The sequence below is a fragment of the Saccostrea cucullata genome, unplaced genomic scaffold, assembly GCF_032062105.1.
Source record: "Saccostrea cucullata isolate Sc308-1 unplaced genomic scaffold, CSIRO_AGI_Scuc_v1 ctg689, whole genome shotgun sequence".
NCBI lineage: Eukaryota > Metazoa > Mollusca > Bivalvia > Ostreida > Ostreidae > Saccostrea > Saccostrea cuccullata.
This window is the reverse complement of record NW_026929140.1, coordinates 139,721-167,090: the sequence shown is the minus strand read 5'-3', so window position 1 is coordinate 167,090 and position 27,370 is coordinate 139,721. Positions and strand designations below refer to the sequence as shown.

Sequence of the window (27,370 nt, the reverse complement as noted above, 5' to 3'; positions counted from 1 at the left end):
GACTGTGTCTCGGCTAAACACCTCACGCTTAATTATTTACCTGAACTAAGTAAACAAGAACAAGGCACACATGAACAATCTTAAATTGTAACTTTTGTTATTTTTTTTTTTAAATTATTAAATATTTAATTTATACATACGATTTTTTGATAAACGAGAAAGGTGTATGAATGGTTAAGTTGAACAAGCATGTAATATTCAAGTCGACCAACGTGTATTTATTTTATGTTCGATAAATCCTTTTCTGAAAACATAGAAAATTTTGTTCATTGGTTTATTTTTCATATTTTGTGCAGATTTGTACCATACTAGTTTTGCCTATTTTGCTCAAAAAAACCCATAGATGTACATGTCGGCATGTACAATGCGACTTATGCAGGACAAAATTATTGAAATTATGTTAGCTTGTTCCATGTATATATTATATTACGTGTAATTGTTGGCAAACTTTAGTAATTTGAAATGCATAAACATATTCATTTATATTGAAATTCAACAGAAGGAAACGAGATTATTATTTTCCAAGGTACATGTAGATGTAAAATAGTCCATGAGCCACTGGGGGTTGTCGACACCATTTTTAGTGAATAAATTTTATAGTGATATTTGGTAAGGTAAACCCCTAGCTAGTGAGAATTAGTACAGGCTAACAAATCAAGTACTGCCTCAAGAGCTGACTGAAGGCCCATCCAAAACACTACTAAATGCTGTACACCCCCTGCCTTTTCCATCTTCATCCTCTTCGAACTGGACTAGAAGGTACTTCAGTATCCTGCCAAAGTTATTTTTGCCATATTGATGCCTGGTAATTTGCTCTCAGGCAGTTCAAACAGTCTAAGCAAGGTGGAAGCTGGAGGCTCTCTATCCACCTTTTAGCACAAAATATTAGTATCTTAGTTCATTTACCTTTCTGGTTGATGCCTTTGGAGCATATAGATGGCAAGTAAATTCTTCTAACTTGGTCATCAAATCTTCAGAGAGGTCCCTTCCCTTGGAACATTTCTTGTATATCTTTGCTACCAGTCATCAGTTTCAATGTACCTGCCTTTCCTTTACCAGCAAATGCACTTAAAGTATCCAGTGAAGGAATGCAACCCAACTAGTCCCCGACATGCTTCAGTTCTGATGTTGGTGGCAACTTTGTTTACGCCAACAATTCTAGTGCCAGTTTTACTCCAACATTTCATGAATATCGGAAATCCAAATTTGTCAGTGAATGCCAATGCCATGATGAAAACAGCAGAGTCCTCTTAATTGATTTGTATGGCACTATTGCCCTGCCTTGCTGCATGAAGAAGTAGGCGCCCATCTACCTCTTCTTGCAGGCTCTCTGGATATCTGCTATCTCCTCGTGGTCTTGTTATGTGATTATATCAAGTTTGCATAGAGAACCATTCAATACAGCCTTTCTTTAAAACCTTGCTTCATTCATATGCATTCGTTCACAAAAAAACTTTATGAAGCTATATTTTTTGTTAATTGTGCTCAACAAACCGGTTTAGTCTACTGTCTGACGATTTTAGTGTATGTAATGTTCTACAGATGATGGCCATTTTCTCCTATTCGAACTCATCTCTCGCTGTCTCTCGCTGTTTTTGATGAGTTCTCTATGTATGTGTCAAGAACAACATCTATCCTGTCACTGTTTACCCAGGCCCTAAGTACCATTGATTGATTGTATATTGTTTAACTTTCCTCTCGAGACCTATACTCGAAACTCAAGGCCATTGAGCAGTGAGGTTCTTTATCGTGCAATCGCCTACTGTGACACGGGACCTACGTTTTAAAAGTCATAACCGAAATACCCTTGACTTTCACTTCTTATGCCGAGCGCTTGGCGAAGTAACAGTCACTACCTATCTTAACGTTTTAGTTTTGACGCTCCGCCGCGAACAAGAATCGAACCCGAGCGTCCCGATCACAAAGCGAACGTTCTACCACTAGGTTACCGTGTATGGTAAGTGAAAAAACCGTGTATGCAATATCTCCAAATACATGTATAATGTTATCACCTTTAAACTTCTGAACTACTTAGTAAACCAATTGGATGCAGAATTTTCTGGCAGTTGATCAGCTTCAGAAACATTCTTCTGTAACCCTGCTACTAATGCAGCTTTACCTGTCTTTCGAAGCATCCAGTCTGGCACTTGTGGATATAGCGTACGACAACGGTTCTAGTGGGTACGAAAGAATATCCTTCATTTGTAGGTAACGACCTTGTGTGATCACAATTTTCCGACCAAACAAGGTTCTTTCAGCTTTTAAGATTCGCAGCTAGGATAAGGCTGCCCGTAAAATATCAAACTGTTCAAACTGTAGTAACTTCTCTGAACTACCTAGATATGACGTCATAATAGAATATGACGTCAAGTCACTGCATACTTGAGCTGACATGACGGGGAAAGTGTCATAATTATTACACGGCATGTAGATTTATTATGGGGATTTGTGTTTAATTTAAGAGTAAGGGTTGTTTTTTAAGCTTGTGTGTGCAGTTATAATGTTAAACATTTGATATTAAAATGTCTCTATTCCTTTTGCTTGTCCGATATGCATACATTCAAACAACCGATATGCATACATTCAAACAACCGATATGCATACATTCAAACAACCGATATGCATACATTCAAACAACCGATATGCATACATTCAAACAATAGCAAAAGATTATGTTTGAAACGCTCCACCTACATTTCCGTAGACAGAGTTAGAATTTACGAATCGTGATTATATTGGACTGGCACAATTGAAAGACAAGGTTAAATTGAAGATATTCTGCGTGAATCTAAAAGGGAAGTATGTCTTCTAACTGAATTTTGCTGGGGGATCGTATGTAGTTTATCCGTTTTTGTATAAATCGCGATAAAGTGTGGAAAATACCACTCTTTACGTTGGTAATTTTAATTCATCGTAAAATATTTTCTTTAGAAGTAAAAATGAAACCTGCCCCAGCACTTTTTATGTACCAGAGATCACGATGAATTGATATATATAACAAACTTTGCACAATATTTTCGTTCATTTGTGCCGAGGTGATTTTTGTGCAACATTTAAGAATATCAAAAATGTCCGTAACGTGATCAACACAGTCATCTGACATTACAGAAATGCTTTATTATAATACCTGATTAAACTGGTATCTCAAGTTGACTGCAATTTCAAACAAGGATCACATATTGAAATTAAAATCAAGCTCAAAATTAAATGTATATTTTTAAGACATTTGAAGCCTTCGGACAGCCTTATCATAACTGCGTTGCTACACATTCACTTGAATCCACATCCCGCTTTTGACTCCAATTGCTGAATGTCTTACCGGTAAGTCTTTGAGTCTAAATCGGGTCATGGAACTTTTTATCTGATGGATCTGCATCTATACATCTATACTGTGCAGTTATATTGTAGCGTTTAACAGCTGCTCTTTCAAACTGACGCGAGCTGGCTGTTCCTCCAGGTGCCTGTGTTTCTATACTTATGGTGATCCTTTTGGTCTGATCCACAGAAATTTGTCCTGGGTTATTGCCAGAAATGTGCACAGTAAATTGTCCACTTTGGAAGGCTTCATACACACAATGATGACTTTGAAACACCAGGGGATAATGTTAGTTAACTAGGTTCAATCAAGAGTGTGTCTCAATCTATTGATTAGATAACTACGTACTACAATGCATTGTGACGTCATGTTATTTAATTTTTGTCATAGAGAAGGTATGCATTGTGAAGTTACGTTTCATATACACTCGGCTCAAGTCGGGTGCACGGATATTTACACCCGACTTTGCAACCAATCAAAGCTCGTGTTACAATCTAAATAGGAAATAAGTTTGCGTACAGTACAGCGTAGAGATCCAGGTTCCAATTTCCTTCACGTTACGCAAGAAGGAGACCAATTTAGATACAGAGATTATCAGGGTAATGTTTTAGAAAACGTTATGTATTTTTTACTTTATGGCCTTGACCTAATGACATGATGGGTTTGTTTCACACATCCTTTCTCATGAAAACCCATTTATTTTTATTAAAGAACTAAAATAGTGTTACATCTATTTTAAGTAAAGAATATGCGCTAAGAGTAAATCAGAGAATTTTTCTTCAATTTTTATTTTTAGGATAGGGATAAAGATTTAATATGAAATCAAGTGATATATATGGAATGGAATCACGCTGCTTTGTACTTTTTTCCTCCGGGATTCATAATTTCATATATTAAATGCAAAGCAAGATGTTATAATCCGAATAATTTCTGTTCTTAAACTGGTTTTTAATCGCGACGCGTACTTTACCGTGTTCGACTTATAAATAAACATAAATTTTCTCTTGACTCCTGAACAATGTAACAATGTTGTCACACATATTTTGAAACAAAAAATAATGTAATTAAATTCCATGATACTTTAAACGCGAGTCGTCGCAAGCGTGGCACAGTGGTTAAAGCGAAGAAAAGAGTTGATCCTTACGACGCGGGTTCGAACCCCATTGTGGGATGTGGAGACCAGTGCTTCGGATGAGACCGTATAAAGCAAAGTCCCGTGTCGAAATAGGTGCTGGCACAAAAAAGATCCCTCTCTCCCCAATGACTCTAAGTATCGAGTATTGGACAAATTTTGAAGCTCTCCACTGGCAAGTGGTGGCGTCTCCATATGAGTGAAACATTTTAGAGATGGATGTTAAACACTATTCAGTCAATCAAACGCAGGTCGGTTAATTTTTTTACGTATGGTGGAAATAATGTACGTCAACTCATGTTCTGACAACTTAAAATTATCGATTATTATCGTGAAATAAAATCCCCCCTTTTAAAATTATAATTATGCATGATTTAACATATCCTATCCCAGGTTTAATTTCAGGTGACTGACAGGGGTTCTAAGACCAGGCCCAAGGATCATGAAACAAACTTAGACTTAAGTCGAATTTTCTATCACCTATAAAATATTCACTCATTTGGGGAATTTAATTAGAAATTTGCAAATTTTTTGAAAACCAATATTGAAAAATATTTTAGTTTTGGTCTTCTCGACCTTGACAACATTTTATAATAAAATAAAGATTTTGACTTCAGCTAAAGATGTTTCATGATCCTGGGACCAGGTAAATTTGAAAAAGGTGCTAACCCTCATTTTTTAAGACTGCTTCTGTATAAATATGACTTACACTGTCTAAGATATTCTTGAGAAAAAAATTTCAAACAATTTTCTTAATATGTACCGTCTATGATCAGGTTTCTACAAAGGATATAAATGTTTCCCTTTTTCTCTGCTTGGGTTAATGATAAGAGCGGCTCTGACTGAGGGTATATCACAGCTCTTGGATTTTCTCCTTTCTAGAGATGAAAACTGGGTAAGGCACTACATGTATTTTCACCGTGTTTCTCCCCTAGGTTACCACTGATAGAAACGAATAAGGGGTCGCAACATAAAACTTGCTATGCTGATTACAATGATGTCAACAATTTGACTGCTTGATGTCCAGGAGTAAAGAAGATTTTTAAAGGCTGCCTTAATTTTTGTTGTTCTGGTCCCACCTCCTAGGTCCCAGGGGGGCAGGGACCATGAAATTCACAATTTCGGTTGATGCTTTATGTCAAAATTGGTTGAAATTGGTTGCACTGTTGCAGAGAAGAAGATGAAAATGTTTCAATGTTAACGCACAACGCACGGCGACGCTCGAAAACAGATAGCAAACAAGCTATTTCAGAAAATTTGTGTTCCCCGCTTAGGGAAAAAGTAAACCATGCGCAGTTCGGGGGGTGTGGGTCCCCTTGACTGAATTTGTAGAATTTTTAAATGTATTCTGAATCAAATAAAATATGCAAATATGGATATAAAGGTTTGATTGATTATTCTTTATTATGTGTGTAGAAGATTCTTTTTATATAATATATTTATCACACTGTAATAATGATTTTATGAGTTTGTACAAGTCAAACCTCATAAATTTATCATTTCACATGCTGAATTATATGCAAACATTAAGTCACATACATGTATATATTCACGTTCGATATATTGTTTAAATTTTACACAACGCATGGTGTCTAATTTAACCCTTATTAAACAGTTTTAATAGATGTACTAAGAATACAAAGTCCGATGAGAACATGTTTATACGTAATAACTCTCCTTCATGCCCCTGTGCTAAAAATAGCAACATGTAATACAATAAATACTAATAAAACAAACGGGGCGGGACACTTTGAGATGGGTAAAAGAGGTCCTTCTGACTTTTGCTATAAAATTACAGTGCAAAAGCTCAAAATCCTCTTGAAATATAGCCCGAAAACGACAGTATTACACACAAACAGAATGTATACATTTATGACATTGAACTTTGACCTTTTGACCTCAAAATCAATAGGGTCTTCCTTAAGCCACAGGAAGTTGTTATGTGAAATTTCACTACATAAGCTTAAAGGGTTCTCGAGATATCTTGCGGAAACGAATGTCTTATAAAAGGGAGAATTTGCAAATTTATGACTTTAACCTTTGACCTTTCAACCTCAAAATCGAAAGGGGTCTTTTCTAGTCCATAGGAAGTTGCTAAGCAAAATGTCATTGCAAAAGCTCAAAGGGTTTTCGAGATATCGTGTGGAAACGAAAGCGTTACAGACAGACAGAAAGACGGACGGACGGACGGACAGACCCAAATTGATATCCCCCACTTTCAAGCGGGGGACAATAAAACAATATCAACAGGCGTTCAGAGAGTATTGCATTAGCAGGCATCTGAAGAAACACCTGCTGAAAAAGGAGACAAAACATGAGATGTGACCATGGATGTAATACGTCCTCTGACCGAGGAAACGAAAAGAAACAATATTGATTGGGGATAACAAAGAACAGGAAACAGCGAACAAAGTTTGACCGAATTCAAGACCATAAAACGAGGAAAGGAAAGTGAAAAGAACGGTAAAAGAAAGAAAGCAAAAAAAACAAAAAACAATAAATTGGAGGTAGCTCTTGATGCCATTATGGAAGGTTTCAAGGCCACAAACGAAAAGTCTGAGGACGAATTCTTACAATGTTAAAAAAGAATAAACTTGAGGTAGGAAAAAAAGATTGAACCGGAAAATGACGTAACGACAGAAACAATTAAGAGGAACGCTGGGTAGCAACAATTTAAAATGATGAATCTGATTATGGGGGTGGTTGTTGGGCAGCGTCCCTAGTGGCTTAACGCAAATTCGAATGCACCACAATCCTCATTCTTTGGAGGCACAGGTCCTACCAGTATGTGCTATGTACCCAAATCTTAAAGTAATCCTTTGTTTTACATACTCCATGTCAAAGAAATATGTCCCATTAAAGGAAGAAGGAAAGTACAAGTAGCTTTATTTGGTATTCTGTTGTCGATGAAATCAAGAACAATGTCAAAAAACAACAGACCGGTTTTGGCTGGCGAACACATTATTTTTCTTTGGGAGCAAGTAATAGTTCAGATCTACATTTCAAAGTTTTCAGTCCATTGAGAATCATCAAACATTTGTAAAGCAATTCTGTCATTCCAATCTGTTCAACTTTCACTAGCCCATTGATCCCTTTAATGACTTATCCCAGCGCAAAAACCTAAAAATACTGTAAAAAATACAGTAAAAATTATGGCGCACTACTAATCTTAACTTCCTTGGCGCAAAAGCCCCTGAACGCTAAAATTTATTTTGTGCTAATGGATTTCTAAATCTGATTTTATTTTTTGTGTGTGTTCAAAGCATATGTACATGTGAACCGGATCAAAGATTTAAAAATATAATGTTTTTTTTCCAAGGACAAGCGCAAGCACTAATTTTTGTTTTTGCGCAAATTCATTCCCACTTGCCAGTGTGGCAAAATTTTCTCGCTTTACAGTACACAGTAAGGAAATGTTCTCCTACTTTTGAACCTCAAATAATCCGTCATGTTTTTGTTCAACTTCGTTAATCATTGGCATTCTGATCTTATTGTTAAGTACCATGTGAAAGCTTAGCAAATATACTTTAACACCCGGCAGCAAATTTTGCTCGTAAGCTCAATTTACATACAGTGAGCAAATCAGTGCATGCATGTGTGAACGGGGATTTGGTTGAAAATGGTCCAGGGAATCTTGGGTAAAAGCCAAAAATGTAAAATATTTACAGACGACAGACAGACACAGGACACTCTTCGATCAGAAATTTTACATGTGCTTTCGACTCAGATGAGCTTAAAAATAAATTATGAAAGTACAGACAAGAGCAAAAATGTTAAAGTTATGTCAAATTTATGCCTCTGGTTATGAAGTTTTGATACTTTTACCATATTACTGTTTTAAAAGACCATGCAGTTAAAAGCTCAGGCAATGTTGGGATGTAGGTTTTCGTTCGTGTGTTCATTTGAGTTTTTGAAAACTTTTAATAAAAATACTTTCCCTAGAGCTTGGGTCCTATTTAAATAAAATTCTCACATGCAACAAGCAAGACTTATTCTCTTCAGAAGGTTTTTTTCGAAAAAGATTCGGCGAACATCGTTGCAATGGTTACTTCATGTATATTACAATGAATAAAATATGAAATGAAATATGAAAAACGTTGCTACAGTTTTGGTCAAACATTGGTACATTTGATATCAACTAATTTTTATTGTTTACTTTTTTTATTTTAGGGGAGGGGATGGAGTGGCTTTTTAATTGTTTGTTTTTTAATTGGTACTTACATGTATTGTAAAATGAAGCATTGATTAATAAAGCTCGGAGAGTCTACACAGGATGAAAATCCACCATTCAGTCGACTGAATGGAAAGTGAATGGTCACTGAAATGCCACTGAAAAGACCCTTTCCTGTGACCTTTCCGTGATCATTCAGTTACCATTCAGTCGACTGAATGGTACATGGATATACATTTCAGTGACCTTTCAGTTATCACTCAGTTGCCTCTTTTTATTAAATAGTCCGCTTATTTTTTTAACTTAAAATTTGTATTTCACTTTCTCCTAGTATTATAGCAATAAATTTATCAAATTCCTAATAAAAAAGTGAGGGAAAAAAATTCAAGAAAGAAAAATAGTGCTTATGGTCAGAATTAAACCCGGGTCTCCTGCACCGGTGTCCTCGACCTTATCAATTAGTCAACGACTTTGTGTTGAAACATGGATTTAAAATCAATCAATTTGTAGAAATCGATGGAACAATCAGTTCACCTGTTGTATCGAGGAGCTGCGATGTGTATATATCCTGTATATCTTTTGTATATTCTTTGTTAGTTGCGCAGATTTCGGGGACAGACTGATTAATTAAACATCTCCTATAGTGATGATGAAAATTATTAATGACGGACACCTGTTCCAGTGTCCGAGATTTGAGATCATTGTAAATTTTCTATCTAGAAACTTAGTTGAATAATTTTATTAAAACAATGGACCCTTTCGCGATAACTGCGGTACTACTCTTTTGCAGGGCAAAATAATGACGTTTGGCGAAGTTTTTGTTGATAGATAATGAATTGACCTATATAAGACAATTATTTTTACGTCATATTTCGTCAAATTATATCATTTTGCCCTGCAAAAGAGTAGTACCGCAGTTATTGTGAAAGGGTCTTTATCATTTAGAGAGCTAAAATCTACAATATTTAATTTTTTTTTCTACAAGAGGCATGTATTAATGAATTATTCTATTCATGTTAAATGATTTTAAAATGATGTCTTTCAAAAGCTAAAATATCCTGCGGTTTTGACATTTAATGACGAAACAATTTTTTTTAATTGATCAGTAATATTAGGGATCTTTCAGAAAAGGTGTAAATAATATAAATCCTGTCTCATCAATCAAAACTAGATATTTTCATGAAAAAAACACGTATAAGCAATATAGAATTTTATGCGGCATTTATTTAAATTTTGATTCGATTATCGGATCATCATTTTTTTATCACTTGAAAATATTTTTATTTTCTAAATCTAACTAGAAAATTAAAAATCATTTAGAATGAGTATCATCTATTTTATAAAATTATAATAATTATTTAGACATATTTTAAGGTAGCCGAATTTCATCACGATAAGTAAAAAACACAATTAACATTGAATAATAAATCTTTATCAAATTATGCTTCGTTCTTAAGGAAAAATATCTGATTATAAATTAATAAGTTAGTGAAAAAATCGCTAAATTGAGTCTAAAATATCACTGAAAGTTGGAGGAAAGGTCACTGAAAGACGACAGAAAGGTCACTGAAAGTCGACGGAAAGGTCACTGAAAGACGACAGAAAGGTCACTGAAAGTCGACGGAAAGGTCACTGAAAGACAACGGAAAGGTCACTGAAAGTTGATGCAAAGATCACTGAAAGTTGACGGAAAGGTCACTGAAAGTTGACTTAGCGTCTGCTAAATGATGATTGAAAGGTATCTGAAATGTGACTGGAGGGCAACTGAAAGATCACTGAAAGGTATGTGTCATTAAGTGGCTGAATGTCTAATGGAAAGTCACTGAAAACCGCCTTTCAGTTTTAACTGAAAGTTCTCGTTTCTTCCTGTGCGACTTTTCTGCTTTTGTGTACATTTAGGTTTGACGACATATTCATTGGTTTTGTTTTTTTAAAAGATGTTTAACAGTAAAGTACGAGTATTATAGTAGATGAAACAAATTTAAAAAATATAAATGTTAACTTATGCTTACTCCCAAGACATAGAGAAGTCATGCGGAGGATTATAATAACTATATTTGTTAGGGTCCTCAACGGTTTTATTTCTCCATGTTAAATCGTTCTCCTTTTTACCATCCAGAAATCCGCACAACCCAGTTGTTTCACCAACATCTGAATACGAGGGACGAATGTCAACATTCATATGAAATCTGGTCATAGAAGGCCAATTTATTATGGAAATCTCCACTGCAGTTCCTGTTGGGAATAAGACCTACAAGTATTTAAAAAATCAAGTAAAACTTAGTAGAAATACATTTACTTTAATATTAAAAAATCAATATGTGTTGGTGAAATCCAGATGGCCAGATATGGCAGCTTATGGCGAAGGTTAATGTTTCTCAAATGTACGTCAAACTCCAAGGTCAAGCGATAAAGATAAAAAAAGAAAAGGCTTGTGTAACTGTGTATATCTTGCCCCAAGTTCATAAACTGATAACAGACGTATGTCAAATTTAAATTCAATATAAATTTTGAAATATTTTTTACCATCTTTTTTTTTTAAATATTATACAAACCTGTAAATTTTAAAACACATGTGTTAAATAAAATTCAAAGTATTTGAATTCAAAATTTTGACTAAAGTCCATTCTCAGTGGAATCATTTTTATTCGTGGGGGTCAATGTTCGTGGTCAAGCAAAATTTGACCTGTTCGTAGAGACATGATTTCGTGGGTTATTCGTAAATACGATAGTTCAATGAATCAATATGTTAACAAACTAAACGTTCGAGGGGATGTAAATTCGTTGGTAAGGGTGACCAACGAAATCCACGAACATTGGTCGCCCACGAAAATTGATAATTCTACAGTATGGTCTTGAGGCCTGGTAAATACCTGGTCATTAAGAAAGACAAAGACAAATTTTTCAAAAGTTATGGCCAATGTTCATATTTTCAAAACGTGGATCAAACTTCAATGTCAAGGTGAAAAAAGTAAAGGACAAGGTATGATAACGACCAAATAGACCCTTTATTTGATGTAAAAATCAGAATGCAGTTAAAAATATGATTAGCTTGTACTTAAGAACTAAAAATGGTTCTTTTTTTAAGCTCATATCGAGGGCACAAAAGGGTGCATAAGTATGACATTTTCCCAACATTTCCTTGACATTTTTTAATTTCTGATCTTCCTGTAACCTCTGTGTATCCCATAACTTAGATCCAATGCTCATTCTGAACGTAGGTGACAACATGTTTTTAATGATACACTGTTGCATCATTCTAAAAGACATCCCAAACCAGGGGCCAAAAGAGGGGCTAAGCCTTTCTTATCGTTTATGGTATGCAGGGGAAGAAATACACTTACAATTATATATAAAAGCTCTAGTACCAACTCTTCAAAAGTTATGGCAAAGTTAAAGTAGGTCAAACTCGCCGAAATTTTGCCGACTCGGCGTAAAACAACTGTACAGTAATCAATCAATCAAAGTCTAAGGTCAAAAGTCTTAAATTGTTGGTATTCAAATGAAGGTATTGCCATTAGTAATGTAAAACCCATGTACGAGGGTTAATCTAAAAGTAATGTCACAACTTCGATAAAATAGCTACTAGTCGAAGAAATCAACGAAATTATAATACAATAATGATGATACAATTAAACCTAAAAAAAAAAACCTAGTAGCAACGGTTTTAAAGTTTCGGACAATGTTAAAGTCGGTGTAATTTTTGCAAACGAGGGTCAAACTCTAAGGTCAAGAAGTTAAATATGTTGTGATGAAAATGAAGATCTCGTGACAAGGAATACACATGTGATTTATGGAAGATATAGCTCCATTTAATCAAAAGACATGGTAAAGGTAATGTTTTGAACGGACAGGAAAAAAATTATAGCTCCAAATTTTTGTCTCGATGGCATAAAAATATGTATTATATATTTTCATTAGAATATGTCTGATAATTGTATTGCTGTAATAGGTTCAGGTGTTTTACAAAAAAAGTTTATTTCATTATTTATTTTTTTTAGAAAACTATATAAGGGGCATTCAATAATTCTTGTCCCTTATGGTTTTCAATATAAATTAGATAAGTCGATTCGGGATCTTGTCATCCATGAATGAATGTATCTGTTATTGACATTGTGTCAAAGTTTGGAACAAGTCTGTGAATCACGTACTAACATTTGTAACTGACCTACCCGAATACATTGGGCATTTAATATGGGTAAAACACGAAGTCTGGAGTCACTTAGAATAAGAAGGTATATTCTTGCTCGTTGTGTCATTGGTATGGAACGGAATGAAATATGTGAAGGAATTGTTCAGATATATGGTGGGTCTGTAATTTTAAAAAACGACAGGTAATAGTTGGGTTAGCAAGTTAAAGAGTGGTAGAACACTTATGTTTCCGACGACAAACACTCAGGAAGACCACCAAGAGCAGTCACCAAAAGTAATGTTTGGAAAATCTGTGATATTCTGAAGAAAGATGCACGACCGTCAAAGAAATAGTAAGATGTGTAGGAATTTCAACGGCCAGTATTGTTACTATTTTAAAAACTAAATTAAATTGCCGTAAATTTGTGCTAGGTGGATTTCATATATTTTTACCCAGGGTTAAAAGAGGTATCGTTTACAAAAGAGCCAAAAACTTTTGAAAATGTTTAAAAACATGGACACTTGGAAGCTAAGTCAGATCGTCACACAAGTGATGAAACATGTATCCATTTTTTTCCACCAAGAAAAAAAGGAAAAACAAGTAAAAACTCAAGTTTGGTTTGGTAAGAATATCAAGAGGCCAACTATTGCAAAAAGAACTCAAACTTCTAAGAAAGCTCTATACACAACAATATTTATCTCAAATGGCTTCGTAGTCCAACGTACAGTCTCATAGGGTAGACATTTCAATGGAAATATACTGAAAGGAAAAAGAAACGCATAATAAACTTTTTAATAAAATAAAAACTTCTATTACCAATATGTTTTTTCTAGTATTGTTATCAAACATTTTAATTCAATTTTAAATAATAACTTCTAATTCCAATATGTTTTTTCTAGTATTGTTATCAAACATTTTAATTCAACTTTAAACAAAAAGTAACCGTAATCTTGTGTGACTTTGACTGACTGGGTTATTGAAATTGATATGTCGATACCCTCCAAAATTAAAATAAGAATTCTCATCATTACCCTTGCGCATCAGAAAAAGCCTCCATTTTCTTGTGCATTGAGTACACCAGAACATTATCTTTCTCAAGGATTATCATCCAAGCCTTCCGACGGTAGTCTTAATGGTTGAGAGTAGCTGTATTATTCCAAAGCCAACAAATCCCCCCGCCCAATGAATCCAAAGAATTTTCGATTTAGGATAGAATTTACAGAATCTAGCTGATTTGGTACATGTGAATGTTTGTGAGGAAGTATCGACAAACACTGGAGTCATTTTCTCAGGGTGAACATGCATACGCATACGGCGCCAACGTGCGCATGTGAGTGTAAAATCGACGTAAAGTTGCCAAGCTTGCGTACCAAATTAGATCAGAGAGTTTCTGTCAGTATTAGGGTAAAGATATGAGTAGGATCGCCTGCCGTAAAAAATATCGGTTTCATTGATAATGACTAAATAATAACCGAGTTAGCATGATGAAAAGCCCTATCTTGATGTGATGTTGTTACGCGCCAACGTCACCCCCATGGTGGAAAAAAACTTTTTTGGTTGTAAAGTTAAAACAAACTGCACAGCAACATGTTGTTGCCTTTTTATTTATTTATGCGACTCAGTTACTAGACCCAATGTAACTTCCGTCAGCCATACCATGACTGCAAGAAATTTATACTGACTGCAAATATCGGAAAACGATGTCTATAACTCTAATGCATCTCGGGGTACTACAAAATGTGATCACAAATTGTCATCATCAAAATGCACGTGTATCTGGCTTTTTATCACTCCCCCTACTTGACACCATACTTTTCAGAGTTGAGTAATTTTGACCAGCGATTTTGGTGCATAATAACCAAAATACACATCTGACTAATTTTAATAATTTTAGGCCACATAGTTAAATATTTTTCGCTATTATGCTACTATGCGTTTCTTTTTTCCTTTCAGTATGTATATTCTTCAAGTACACTTCCGAGACTTTATTTTTTTTTTTACAAAAATGACGACCTTATACCGGTTTGAGAGGCATTAAACTTCTGCATAACAATGTTCCTGCCCATAAAGCAAAAGTTACTTGGGGCAATTTACAGCGTAACAAAGTTATCGAATTCCACAATCTGCCTATTCATCTGATTTTTCTCCTTGTGACTTGTTCTTGTTTCCAAAATTAAAGAAAGTTCTCTCTGGAAATCTCTTTCAATCGCTGTCAGCGCTGGGATCAGCTATTTTCAGTATTTAAGAGTTATACCTGGAAAACTTACAAATGTTTTGGACTGAATTAAACTACTTCATCTCTGTATCAAATACATTCTTTATAGGAATTAAATAAATAATTCAAATTTCTATTTTGTTTTCATTGCTGCAATATGTTTGGACGAAAAATACTGAACGCTCCTCGTAGAGTTACATAAGGTACATAAAATTAAATAGTTCCTTCATGTGCTAACATGAACATCTAGTTTGAATTCTTTTCATCAGTGTGTCAGGAGAGACCCTTATTTACAATTAAAGAAGAGACTGTCTGGATCACGTGATTTGCGCACGGGCAAAACGGTTGCAGATACGAATTAAAATTCGAGAGGGCTACTTTTTAAAAAAAATTCAAAAATGAATGCTGAAACTAGTTTTATTTGTTTTATGGAAGTTATTGAATTTGTTCGAGAACTTTTTGATCACCACTCGTATTTTTACATACTTTAAATACTTAACTAAAGATTCAGGACTGATATGGTTCAATTATAGACTGATTCATAGAATTTTAGGTAAAAATAAATACGTCCACATGTCTAAAAATAAAAAAATGAAATCTCCACTTTGTTCATATTGTGAACTAGAACCAGAAACAATTCAACGCATTTTTTTCTTACTGTCCACAGATTTCTATGATTTTGCAAGCATTGTCAGATTTTTCAAAAGTCTGTAAAAGAATTGAATTTGATTTGGTATTTTGTTGGTATTTTTCGAAAAATTATCACATTTAGCTATAAACTTGATAATTCTATTAGTAAAGAAATCTTATCTGAGCAATCAAGAAACAAATCTTGTAATCTTTTCAATGAGAACGCACGGATAAACAGGAGTTGACAACGGATTTGAACAAAAATGAATCCCTCCATACGGCATACCTCAGAGAAGATTGTGCTTTTTAAGCATCTGCAATGAGTAATTGCTGCGACAACAGCGAATCGAATAAAATTTGTAACGGAGAGACGGGCGGGCAAACACACTAGGTTAAAACAGTATACACCCCTCTTCTTCGGATCGGGGGTATAATAATGTGTCACTTAAACTGACTTTGCAAAATTATTAATTGAATTTGATCTCAAACCATGAACCCATGTTTACTTGTCTGGAACCACAAGCGTCAGTCCGTATAAGGATGAATTTTTCAGATGGTCCAAAACTTTTATTTAGAGAGCCATTTCAGCTCCGGTTTTTTAGATACAATTTGGGAGGTGAACGAGTCTCCACCCCTTAAATTTTTATCCATGATACGTACAGCACTTTTTTTTATTTCTCTTACAGGGATTACTTTTGACAATGGGGTAGGCCTACTTGACCTGATTTCCTAATATACCATTTTTTTTTGTAATTTTATGGCACTATGAAGATTGATACTGATATGTTTGAGGGGTGTCAAAATTTTGATTTCAATTTCATTACCAAGGTACACACGGTACAGACAGTTCTGCATTGGACTTTCATAGATGTATGTAACTGATTTTTTAAAATTTTCTTACTGAAATGAGTCAATAAACACTGAAAGAGCGGTAGGTCAGTCGTCAGCGATAACGATTTTTAAAAAAACAGATTTGAAAGATTTAAACCGATAAAAATGGAATTGAATGAGAATGCACGAGAAAAGTGGAATAAGGGGTAGAGGATAGAATTTCACTTTATGGATACTTCAACCGTGAACATTAAACATTTCCATTTTGAAGGGAACTCAAAAATGCAGGGAAAGCAGACAGGTTTTGAGGAATTTTACCAACACAGGATATTTTCCATTACTGCGTATTTTCTTTTTTGTTTGGATCAAAATATCATGTATATTCTATGTGAAAAAAACTTCTTGAAAATGATTGAGATAATATTTTACACTCATAAGGAAATATTGGTCCAAAATTCATAATGCGAAAAAAATGACATTTACTTCGTACGTGCCTTTGATAAATTGAGTAATTTGAGGCTCGGTTCTGTTTTTTAACATCACATTTAAATTAATTTGCTTTACAATATATACTTTTTTACCTGATAGCGAGTGTCACTGCTTAAAACCTTGAAAAATCCGTCCTCACACAAGGGGAAGTTTATAATACGCATGCCGTCACAACCATTTATTGTAAAGATATCCTTTCCAGATCTTGCGACTATTCCACATATGCATGTTGGATGTGGCGGTGGATTATGTTTAAGACAATAACGATGTTGCACCTGCACCTTTGACAAATTATGCATATTTTAAGTTATTGTATTTCATTCCCTCGGAAAATCAGAATTGCGTCTATAAAAGTAACAATTTAACTTACCTCCTGATTAAATTTTTCATTTCTATACATAATGAACATTCCCTTCTCTTGGCATTCATAGCGACTGATGAAAAAAAGACAACAACATGAAAACCAGAAATAAGGAAAAAATAAAAAGTGATTTGCAAACAGCAAGAACCTCAGTCTGTGGATTTGTGAAGTACTTACTATCCATCAAAAGTTACCATATGCGGATCAATGTGAGACTCGCAGTGTTTCGCTTTCCACACTGAACTAGTTTCCTTTATGGAGACCTGAAAAAACAAAACTTTACCAAAATAAATAACGTCAAAACGTACGACTTTTCATCAATTTATTGAACCTTTCCACACGATAAATTAAAATCCAGGTTTTATTCATATCGTAGACAGTAGACTTTAAAAAAATGGAACTCATAAATTTATTTAGTGAATACCTTTTTGTAGGTCATTTACAAAATTATTTTGTTTAAAAAAATTGTGATTGTAGACACCGGTACTCTGAAGTGAAAATTAAAACTATGTTTGGGATTCTGATTTACAATATCTCACAATACCCTTTTCAAGGAAGAAATTCTTCAAAATCATATATCAGTTTTGGATATTTTAACATGCCAAAGAACCAAATGAAATGAATTTGAACAACCATATTTATATTGGAATATTTACATTCAGTGTAATTTTCTTTATAAAATCCAATAGAAATCCACGACGTTCAAATTTCTATAACACACGCGAAACCTTGTCACAGCGCGGTAGAATACACAGTAGGAACTACATGCATTTTCAATATTTAGGAATACCAAAATGTATATTGTTTTGACTCAATTTCATTTTTAAAAAAAAAAACCCTTTTAAAATTAACATAAAATTCAGCAAATGTGCATCAAAAACTAATTTGTCATTTTATTTCCTCGCAATGTTTATTTGCGTTATTTAACTTTCCAACGTCACGAACGGCTATTACGTTTATTAAGCACACCAATAACGAAAGGCGCTAAATTCACATTAAACACGAAGGAAATAAACAATTATGATGAAGCAAAATTAGAGAATATAAATATAAGCATTAAATTTATATTTTGGGATGTCTTCGGTCGTTATTCAATTTGTCGGCACGGCCAGGTGTGTTATAGGACCGAAGACAGCCAAAAACATAAATTCAATGCTTGATTAAGAAACTTCATAAGAAACCTTTCAAACAGTAATACATAGCGTGTTCCAGTTAATGTTCAAACAGGCCTCTTTCTTTACTCCTCGCTAAGATATTGATAGTAGTTAAGTAGAAAGTTCAGGCGGTGTTAATCGGATAAGGATACTTAAAAATTCCAGGGTCTGGGAACTTTTGGACAAATTGAAATCATAAGATCTCACAAAAACCTACAGCTTAAAAACTCTATACACAAACCATTCCCAAGGATAAATCAAAGTTCAATCTTTTTGTAATATCTTTGACAGCTGTTTTTTTTTTCAATAAAAAATTGACCTCGTCATTAGCCATTTGCAAAATTATTTTGTTAAAAAAATTTTGATTGCAAACATAAGTACTCTGAAGTGGACTTAAAAAAGATGCTTATGTTTCTGATTGACAATATCTGTTGTTTTTGAAGACCAGTTCTTCCAACAATCTATTGAAATACCCATAAGTACCATTGCACCTCATTCTTAGCAGATCTTTTTTGTTTTCATATGAAGCAGAGTTCAAAAGCTTATGCGCGAAAAGAAGAATGCACTTCACACCCCCCCACCCCACCCCCACCCCCCTCCCCCAGGCTTTTCACGTTTGGGAAATAATTTACATTTCTTTTTGTTGTGTTTTGTTTCTTTCTTTTTGTTTCTGCTTTTTTTTTTGTATTTGCTTTTTGCTTTTGCTTTGTTTATCTTTCTTTTTTTTTTTTTTTTTTTTGCTTGACAAGAAATTTCTGAGTTTAAAATCATTTTTGACTGGGGTAGAACCCCTCTGGAAAACAAATTATGGATCCGCGCGCCTGTTGACGACGCATTGTCAATTAACTGTTTATCGTTGTTGACATCTGAATGGGAGGTATTGTTGCCCCGAACGAAGTCGAGCGACATATTGCGATTGTACGCATGTTTTTGTTCTCCAGGATGTTTCTCGGAGATGGCTGGGACAATCTTCCTGAAATTTTTCTCAAAAGACGACCACTCGTTGTAGTTTTGTTGTGTGGTCATTATCAAGTAAAATATTCAAATATGAAACAGATGTGTCTGACTCTGTTTTATATTTTATCTCAAGCTCATCAGGGTATATGATATCTACATAAGAATGAAAATTATCATTAAACAGAGTCAGACACATCTGTTTCATATTTGAATATTTTACTTGATAATGACCACACAACAAAACTACAACGAGTGATCGTCTTTTGAGAAAAATTTCAGGAAGATTGTCCCAGCCATCTCCGAGAAACATCCTGGAGAACAAAAACATGCGTACAATCGCAATATGTCGCTCGACTTCGTTCGGGGCAACAATCCCTCCCATTCAGATGTCAACAACGATAAACAGTGAACCTGTATCCCTGTGATATAAAAGTCTCCACAGAGTCTGACTCATCTGTTTCATAATTTGGATTTTTTCCTGGAAATGACGATAATTGTTACCTTACAACAAAATTTATCATAAACGTGATGACTTTAACTTTCCCTTCATCAACAACCCTTATTTATGTATCATTATTCCCTTGTCACCTGCATATGCTGTTTATATTACATATCTCCTATTTGATTCCATATGCAAGAGAATTTTCTATATATGAACAATGTCCATAACGAGGCACGCTATTGACAAACAAGTCGATGAGACAATAATATCGACAGTCTCGTTAAATTATTTCAGAATTTGAAAAAAAAAAAAACAAGGATTAGCTTAGGAGAAATACAATGTGTTTGCAATTTAGCACAGAAAATGTTTCTCCAAAAAATATCTGAATGTGACCGACACTTTGAAATAAGCTGTTATGACTGTAAAATGATTGGCTTTCTCCGTTATAGTAACCTTATTATGAACTAAATGCAAACACAGAAATTGTTATGATAAAGAAAACACTTGTTTTCCAATCAGGGGATACATTTAGGGTTTTTTTTTTAAACATTGAATTTTAATAATTAAATTTACTCACATACGTGCAATCCGCAAGATGACCAAGGAAAACTAAATATAGCAACACTCTCCCCTTTCCACAAAATTAAGAAGACCATTGTTTAAGGATTTCTATCACCATATCATCATTCTATTTTGGAGCTGGTCAATTCTAAAGTAACTATATAAGTCCAGTGTTAACCAATCTTGCATGGATGATGCATCTAGGGATGGACACTACCAAACTTCCTTCGGGTGCTAGATCTGACCGACATTTTCCGGATGAGTGACCAGGTTACAGTTTTTGGAGCATGTTCATTATAGATAGTTTTCGATTGACCAAGAGTTACTTCCCGTTGGTCGCCATACTGGAGGTCCAAACGCTCATATTCCTTCATTGTTCAACCAATTTAAAATTTTTATATTTGCTATTCTGAATTAGAAATCATTATTTTTCTGAAGTATATAAATTTTTGGAAGCCTCCTTTATTTAAAAAAAAATTATTTGATAAAGATTTTCCACCAAATATTTCTGCTATAGTTTCTTAAACTTGGTAAGACAAAGAGGGAAAATCACCGAGTCGACCTCCAATATGGCGGCCAACGGGAGGTAACTTTCGCTAAATTCAGGCCTATCGAAAACTATCTATTAGGGAGTTATAAGCCTAGTGTTAACTATAGTACGTACAATATTTAGTATAAGAAAAAACAAAGCAGAACATCAAATATAAAAACATAATCACAACTCCAATTTTTTACTTGCCTGAATATCTGGCAAAGTTACGTTTTCAAATATATTGTCTATGCTGTGGGTACCTCCAGTCTGAAGACGCAAAGTTACGTCCCTAGTAGCATCTTTGAAATCTGAATTGTCCGTGTTATAAATGTTCATTGTATGAATTTCTTTCCATTTATCTGTGGCATAATATTCACGTTCATTATACCTGTAAGCTTTAATTTCAATGTCACAGTGTTTTGCATCCTTAGCTCTGCAGGCAGTTAGATTTCCTTCAACAGTGGCAAGACTCACAAACAAACAGAATTGATTCCCAAACACATGATTTACTTCCAAGCTTTCCATAACGTAAGGGATGGTAAATTGCAACTGAATAGACGCACTCCCACCTCTTGTCATCGTAATTGTCGGTGTCAAAACCTAAAGGGAATAAAAATGAGATATATTTGGAAGAGAAAAAAAGGAAACACAAGGAGATAACAAACAGTTTTCAAGATCAAAAGTCCATAAAAAATACGAAATAGGGGCAGGGCAAACATGGACCTCCAAAATATCGGAGGTGGGATGAGGTGGCATGGAGGAGTGAGCATCTCCTCCCAATCGGTCATACCGCAGTGTGCTCCTTGTCATGATTAAAAAAAATGGAAAAATCACCCGTAAATTCAGTGTAAATAATTGACTAACAATAAGTATAAAAAATGTCAGTCAGATTTTAAGGAATCCTCTATCTAATCTTAATTAATCTTCTATAATTCTAATCAAAATAAGAATGTGAATAGACAACTAAAAGAAAATAATTACACTTCAGTAAACTAATTGACAATGATTCATAATGACCATTGTCCAACACTCTTAAAAAAGTTTTACTAAGTAGACATTATGCCCCGCCATGAATATGGCCGGGCATATAGTGTTTGTCGTGTCCGCCTTCTGTCTTTCCGTCCTTTCGTCCTTCTGTCCTTCCGTCACAAAAGGACCTTGTCTTATACTCCCTGTGGGCTTCAATAACCTTCGGACTTCTACTGCCCCCCCCCCTCCCCCCGTTACGAAATTCCTGGATCCGCCACTGTTTACTGTTTAGTTACATTTTATTACTTTTTGCTAATTATTACCAAAATATTATTTAGATTTTAGCTTGCGATATATCAGCTCTTAAATAATGATATTATGTTTGAAAGAACTCATTTTCTCATTTATATTAAATTAAATTCTGTAAAAGGGGAAAATATAGGGGAAAAGGCTTTACAGAAAACAGGTTAAAAAAACTTTGATAAAGTCGAGACGGTGCACGTAAAAATAGACAAATTTAATTTCGCCACTGATAGAATTTAACTCTTTAATTCTTGAGAGAACAAAAAAAGATTTTTTTTACTTAGAAATAAGCTAACAACAATTGTTTTAATGAAATATATTAAGTCAATTTACAAGAAATATGACAGTAAAAAGAAGTGGAAAACATCAATATAAAAACCACGCTTTTTTCTTGAGTCGGGGTGGGGGTGGGGGCTTGTCTTTTATTGCCTATATAATTTAAAGAACTCTTAAAAGCCTAATGGGGGAAGGGGGCGTCGATGTTTTGAATATTGCATGTTAGTCATACAACGAACCAATGCATCACCGTACTTCGGAAAAGAAATATGGAATTAGAAATATTTGACAAAGCTTACACTTTAACTTTTCTAGATATTACCTGTTTAAGTGTATAGGCTACAAAAATCCCCAAAGACTCTAACTTAAGAAAGGTTTTAAAGAAAATTAATGATTGTAAATGATAGTAAAAATATATTATGTGCTACATGTATTTCAAATTGATTTACGGGTCCTTTCGTAAAGCTTTCTTTTTGGTTTGTGTAGCAATGCTTTTCGAAGATCAGCTCTACTTTGCAAAAATTCGATACATTCGAGTTACAGACCCCCCCCCCCTCCACAATTTGTTCCAAGCATAACCTTTACTTTCTAAAATGTTATTGAAAGGTCTGTTGACTTTCTTCCAAGCATAACATTTACTATATTGAAAATTTTCATTGAAGGCCCCCTTTTTTATTGCAGTACAGTCAAAGAAGGGTAGGCAGTAGCGCGTGAGAAAAAATGGCGCTGAAATAAGTTTGACAAATTTCCTTTTTTCCCATGTCTGCTTTTTAAAAAAATAGATTTGAATTTTTCTGCCCCCTCCCCCCTTTTCAAAATCAAAGTTACACGGTAACTTCCCTGAGTTAAGTTGGTAAAAGTCAACTGCATATATAGACATCTTATTTCACATGCAATTTTAGATATTTAAAATGTATATTTTAGACATTTGCTGCCATAAGTTTGTTTCACATCTCTGTTAATAAAGAAAATTTTCAAATAGCAGCCGATCCGATGTTTTCAGTTATTAACCGGTGCAATATATGCTAAGACTCTGATAGCAACCGTAACTTTAAAAAATCGTGTTTTGTCCAAATATCTCTTTAAAAATACACTTGTCAATTTTTAAAAATTATTTTTGAGAATTATTATAGATTGACGCATCTTCAAATACCAAAATACCCACAATCTGAATAAAAGATGATGTAAAAAAGCATGAAAACTGGGTATTATTGCCTGAAGATTTGGTACAGGCTTTGGAAATTTTACTAATTCTAAATTATTAGAGGGTTATTCTGCAAATTACACATGACAACAATCTATAGAAATACCTTACTTGTTCCGTGCACCCGGACTTTTCAGAGATTATCTTGATTTGGAGTCATGATTTCACTGTTTTACAACTTGTTCTAAGAGTTTTCAACATATTTATTTCTGCTAGCAGCCGTAAAGTTTTCGAATAGCAGCACTGAACGCGGTTTTGTTCCGATAGCAGCCGTTTAGGAACTACACCGTGGTGTCGCTTTAGAAATTCTCGGCCGCGTGTAATCGAAAGATAGATTACGTAATGCTAAACAATCTGGGTTCCAGGTGAATATGAGAATCGCGCATTAAATAATTGTGTATTATTTGACTCTTAAAAGTTTTTTAATGAGATCCGGGCAAATATTGTTTCCGTTCAAATCGTTGGTGTTCATATTTAAACGAATAAAAAGATTCGTGCTTTTTTTCTATTACTCTTTCTCTTGTAAAGATCCTTATTAATAAAAGGAAAATGAAACCATCGAATACTCTGAACGGGAAACAAAGAACACGTTTAAAACCTAATTTAAAAAAAAGAGATATGATACAGCGTGGTAAAATATTTATTACTTACGGCAAGTTTATTTCAATTATACGCATTAAGAGTTCTTCAAAATCAAAATGAGAACGGAGCCTTGTTTACGGTGAATACGGATCTAGCTTTCTTTCCTACCATTCGTAAGACTCGAACAAAATAATATTTTCAAGGGACAGAGATAGTATAAGAATTTAAGGAACAATATTATCAAGAATTGATTTAAACATTCTGTGGTGGGTTTTTTTTTTTGTGTGTGACTGCAGGTCGCTGGATCACACGCCGATTGATTCACGGTGACCGACTTTGCCCCTCCGCTATCGAGGGAGGCGCGTTATATAATTGTAAACAAACAAGGTGAATGTTAAAGCCGTGCACTTAATGGCTGTGAATAGTATATGTGCATTTTAGTTATGTTTTATTTTCTCACTATATTGTTTGCTTTTATGTGATAAGAAGAAGAGATTTTATTTTCTTCCCTTTTTAGTAGACTTGGTTTATACGATTTAAAAAAAAATGAAATAAAAAGAAAGTTGTCAGTGAATAAACATGATAATTTGTAAACACTTCGAGAACTTTATTCTGAAGAATATTAGCATCCAATGTAGCCATGTTTATTATTTATAGTAAGCTTGCTTTGGTTACACGAATGAGAAGCTCTCGTTTACGTGCTGAGTGAAAAGAATTACCTGTGCATTTATAGGTCATGCACCAGCTCATTTAAAACAAGACTCGAACACAATAACAATTTCATGAGATCAGTAAGATGTTAAAGGACAACTTTATAATCGATAGTCATTCCGAAATATTTACCGTTTTTGAGTTATAAAGCAAAGACTTTCAAGGTCCCTTGATCCCTTATTATAGGGGCCAGCCCCTTTTGAATATTATTATATGAAAGCCCTTGCAATTATGCACAACTTTTGTTCATTATATCTTAACAAAATATTTCTAGGTTTGAAGATAAAAAGAAAAATATGTGTAAATTTTCGCTCTTTTAGGCGTTCTTATTTTTGACCCCTATATAGCGCCATTGTGAATACAGAAATCGAAAAACAAAAACCGATGTGCACAACTTCAATCCTTCTGTTACCTAAAATCAGTAAAAATTCTGCTCCAGCTTTTGTGGTCTCTGAGCCTTTATCTGGAAACGAAAGCCTATAAATTTTCGTTTCAAGGGGTATAACTCAAAAGCGGAAGTGAATTTTTGAAATGTTAGATATCACTTTGATAGAGTTTAATAATGTCTATAATGTCTGAAAAATTGAGCGAAATCCGTTGATAAATGAGTGAAATATGAGGCCTCAAAGTTGGCGTCTAGGAAGTAGAAGAAAAACTAGAGCAAAGCTCGTTGCAAAGCAACGAGTAGGTCTTCCGCCCTGTTTGACCGGAAGTAGCTATCATTTTTAACAAAAATGAGAAATAATCCCTGAAAAAATGGTTTGAATCCTCTAAAGCTGTTAACTAATGCAAAAATAAGCAATTTTTGCTACTTCCGGTTTATCCGGAAGTGACGACGACGGACGGAAAATTAATTTTTATGCTCCCAGAGACATGTGTTTTCCAAAAACTTGTCAAGAAGGCAAAAATACGCGTTTTTTGACTACTTCCGGTTCGGCCGGCAGTGACGACGACAGACGTATTTTGACGACTTCAATAGATTAAGCTTGACATTTTGAACAACTTTGCTTCTTTGACGTGTTACAAATTCTCAATACGTTTTGAGATATGAAGAAAAAACTTTTGGCCCCTCTGGGCCCTTAAATTTAGGGGCCAGTCCTTTTTACAAGATATGATTTGAAAGATCTTAGAATTCTTCACTTCTTTTGTTCTATATGTCTTAACAAAATATTTTCAGGTAAAAACATATCGAAGAAAAGGTGTTAAAATTTTGAAATTCACGATACGACTTTTTTTCAGGCCACAGCGAGCGCCGACGTGCGCCGACGTGCGGCACTTCCGATAAAAATGAAATACATTTTGCACATCTATAGACTTAGGACTATCATAACTGAAGTTTTCACGTTTCTATCTATAGTCATTTTTAGAACGTTCGCGGACAACCTGACCCTTCAAAAATCATAAAATCGACAATATTTCCGGACCGGAAGTGACGTCATCAAAACGAAAAAAATTTATCAAGTTAAAGTAATGTTACATGAGTCCTGAAAGTTTCATAAAAATCCATCGAGTCGTTTTCGAGAAATCGCGTGCACGAAATCGGTAAGAAAAAAAAGAATAATAAGAGGTAAGGAAAAAAGTGAAAAAGAAACCGAAGAATAACAAGAAGGTCTTCCGCTGAAGACGGAAGACCTTAAAAAAAGAATAATAATCTTTACCAACAGAATCAGTAGAAGGTCTTCCGTTGGAAACGGAAGACCTTAAAAAAAATTGTCCTTGTAATGTATTGTGTTTTATAACATAATGAAAATTTGATAGTGAATTTAAAAAGTTACTTGCTAAACTCAAATTTGGACATACAATTTTTTCTAAAGAAATAAAAATTGGAGTCTTATTCGTTAATAAAATAAAAGATTAGAGTTTTGGTTATAAATAATATTCTTCGACCCATCCAGCTTTTGAGTATCTGTTACATATAAAACAAAATGAAAACTAAGTAATTTTCTTACCCTCATTTTGACCTTTTTGCACTTAAAATTAAGCATTTACCAAAAGCATCGTGGGGTAGTGTAGATTCTAATTTGTTCAAAACATGATCTCCGGGAGTTGGGCGGGGCAATAATAGGGAATCAAAGTTTAACCTAGAAATATCTAAGAAAAGTCTTCAAAAAATCTTAAAATCTTCTCAAAAACCACTGGGCCAGAAATGCTGAAGCTTAAGTAAAAGCATCCTTGAGTAGGTTAGATTCTAAATGGTTCAAATCATGACCCCGGGCGTTGGGCCTCTTGTTTAAATACATGTGCGTCGGTTAGTTAATAAATGCTGTATATCTGTTACATGTGCATTTCAGCCACATTCAGTCAGCTCATAGAACTTCTGCAGTCTTGATATAGCACAATTGAGTTGTTTTTTGTTGTTTTTTTTTTTTTTGGGGGGGGGGAGTACTCTTTTGCACTGATTA

The 27,370-nt window shown here is 34.4% G+C and overlaps 2 protein-coding genes across 6 annotated transcripts in view; both read right to left on the bottom strand.

Annotated features, from left to right (window-relative positions):
* The window catches only part of LOC134279893 (uncharacterized), a 47,454-nt gene extending 29,915 nt beyond the window's left edge, over nt 1–17,539 (bottom strand). For all 5 annotated transcript variants that reach the window (XM_062762306.1, XM_062762309.1, XM_062762307.1 and 2 more), the window contains exons 1-4: nt 17,455–17,539; nt 17,287–17,350; nt 17,009–17,197; nt 10,632–10,870 (exon numbers count right to left, since the gene is read on the bottom strand). In XM_062762306.1, the coding sequence (XP_062618290.1) occupies nt 10,632–10,870; nt 17,009–17,197; nt 17,287–17,350; nt 17,455–17,474 (512 nt within the window). In that variant the 5' untranslated portion in view covers nt 17,475–17,539. The remainder of the gene's footprint in view (nt 1–10,631; nt 10,871–17,008; nt 17,198–17,286; nt 17,351–17,454) is intronic.
* A 3,567-nt stretch (nt 17,540–21,106) lies between these two features.
* LOC134279891 (von Willebrand factor D and EGF domain-containing protein-like) overlaps nt 21,107–27,370 on the bottom strand; it is a 42,391-nt gene continuing 36,127 nt past the window's right edge. The window contains exon 8 of the mRNA XM_062762304.1: nt 21,107–21,523. Within this exon, the coding sequence (XP_062618288.1) occupies nt 21,107–21,523 (417 nt within the window). The remainder of the gene's footprint in view (nt 21,524–27,370) is intronic.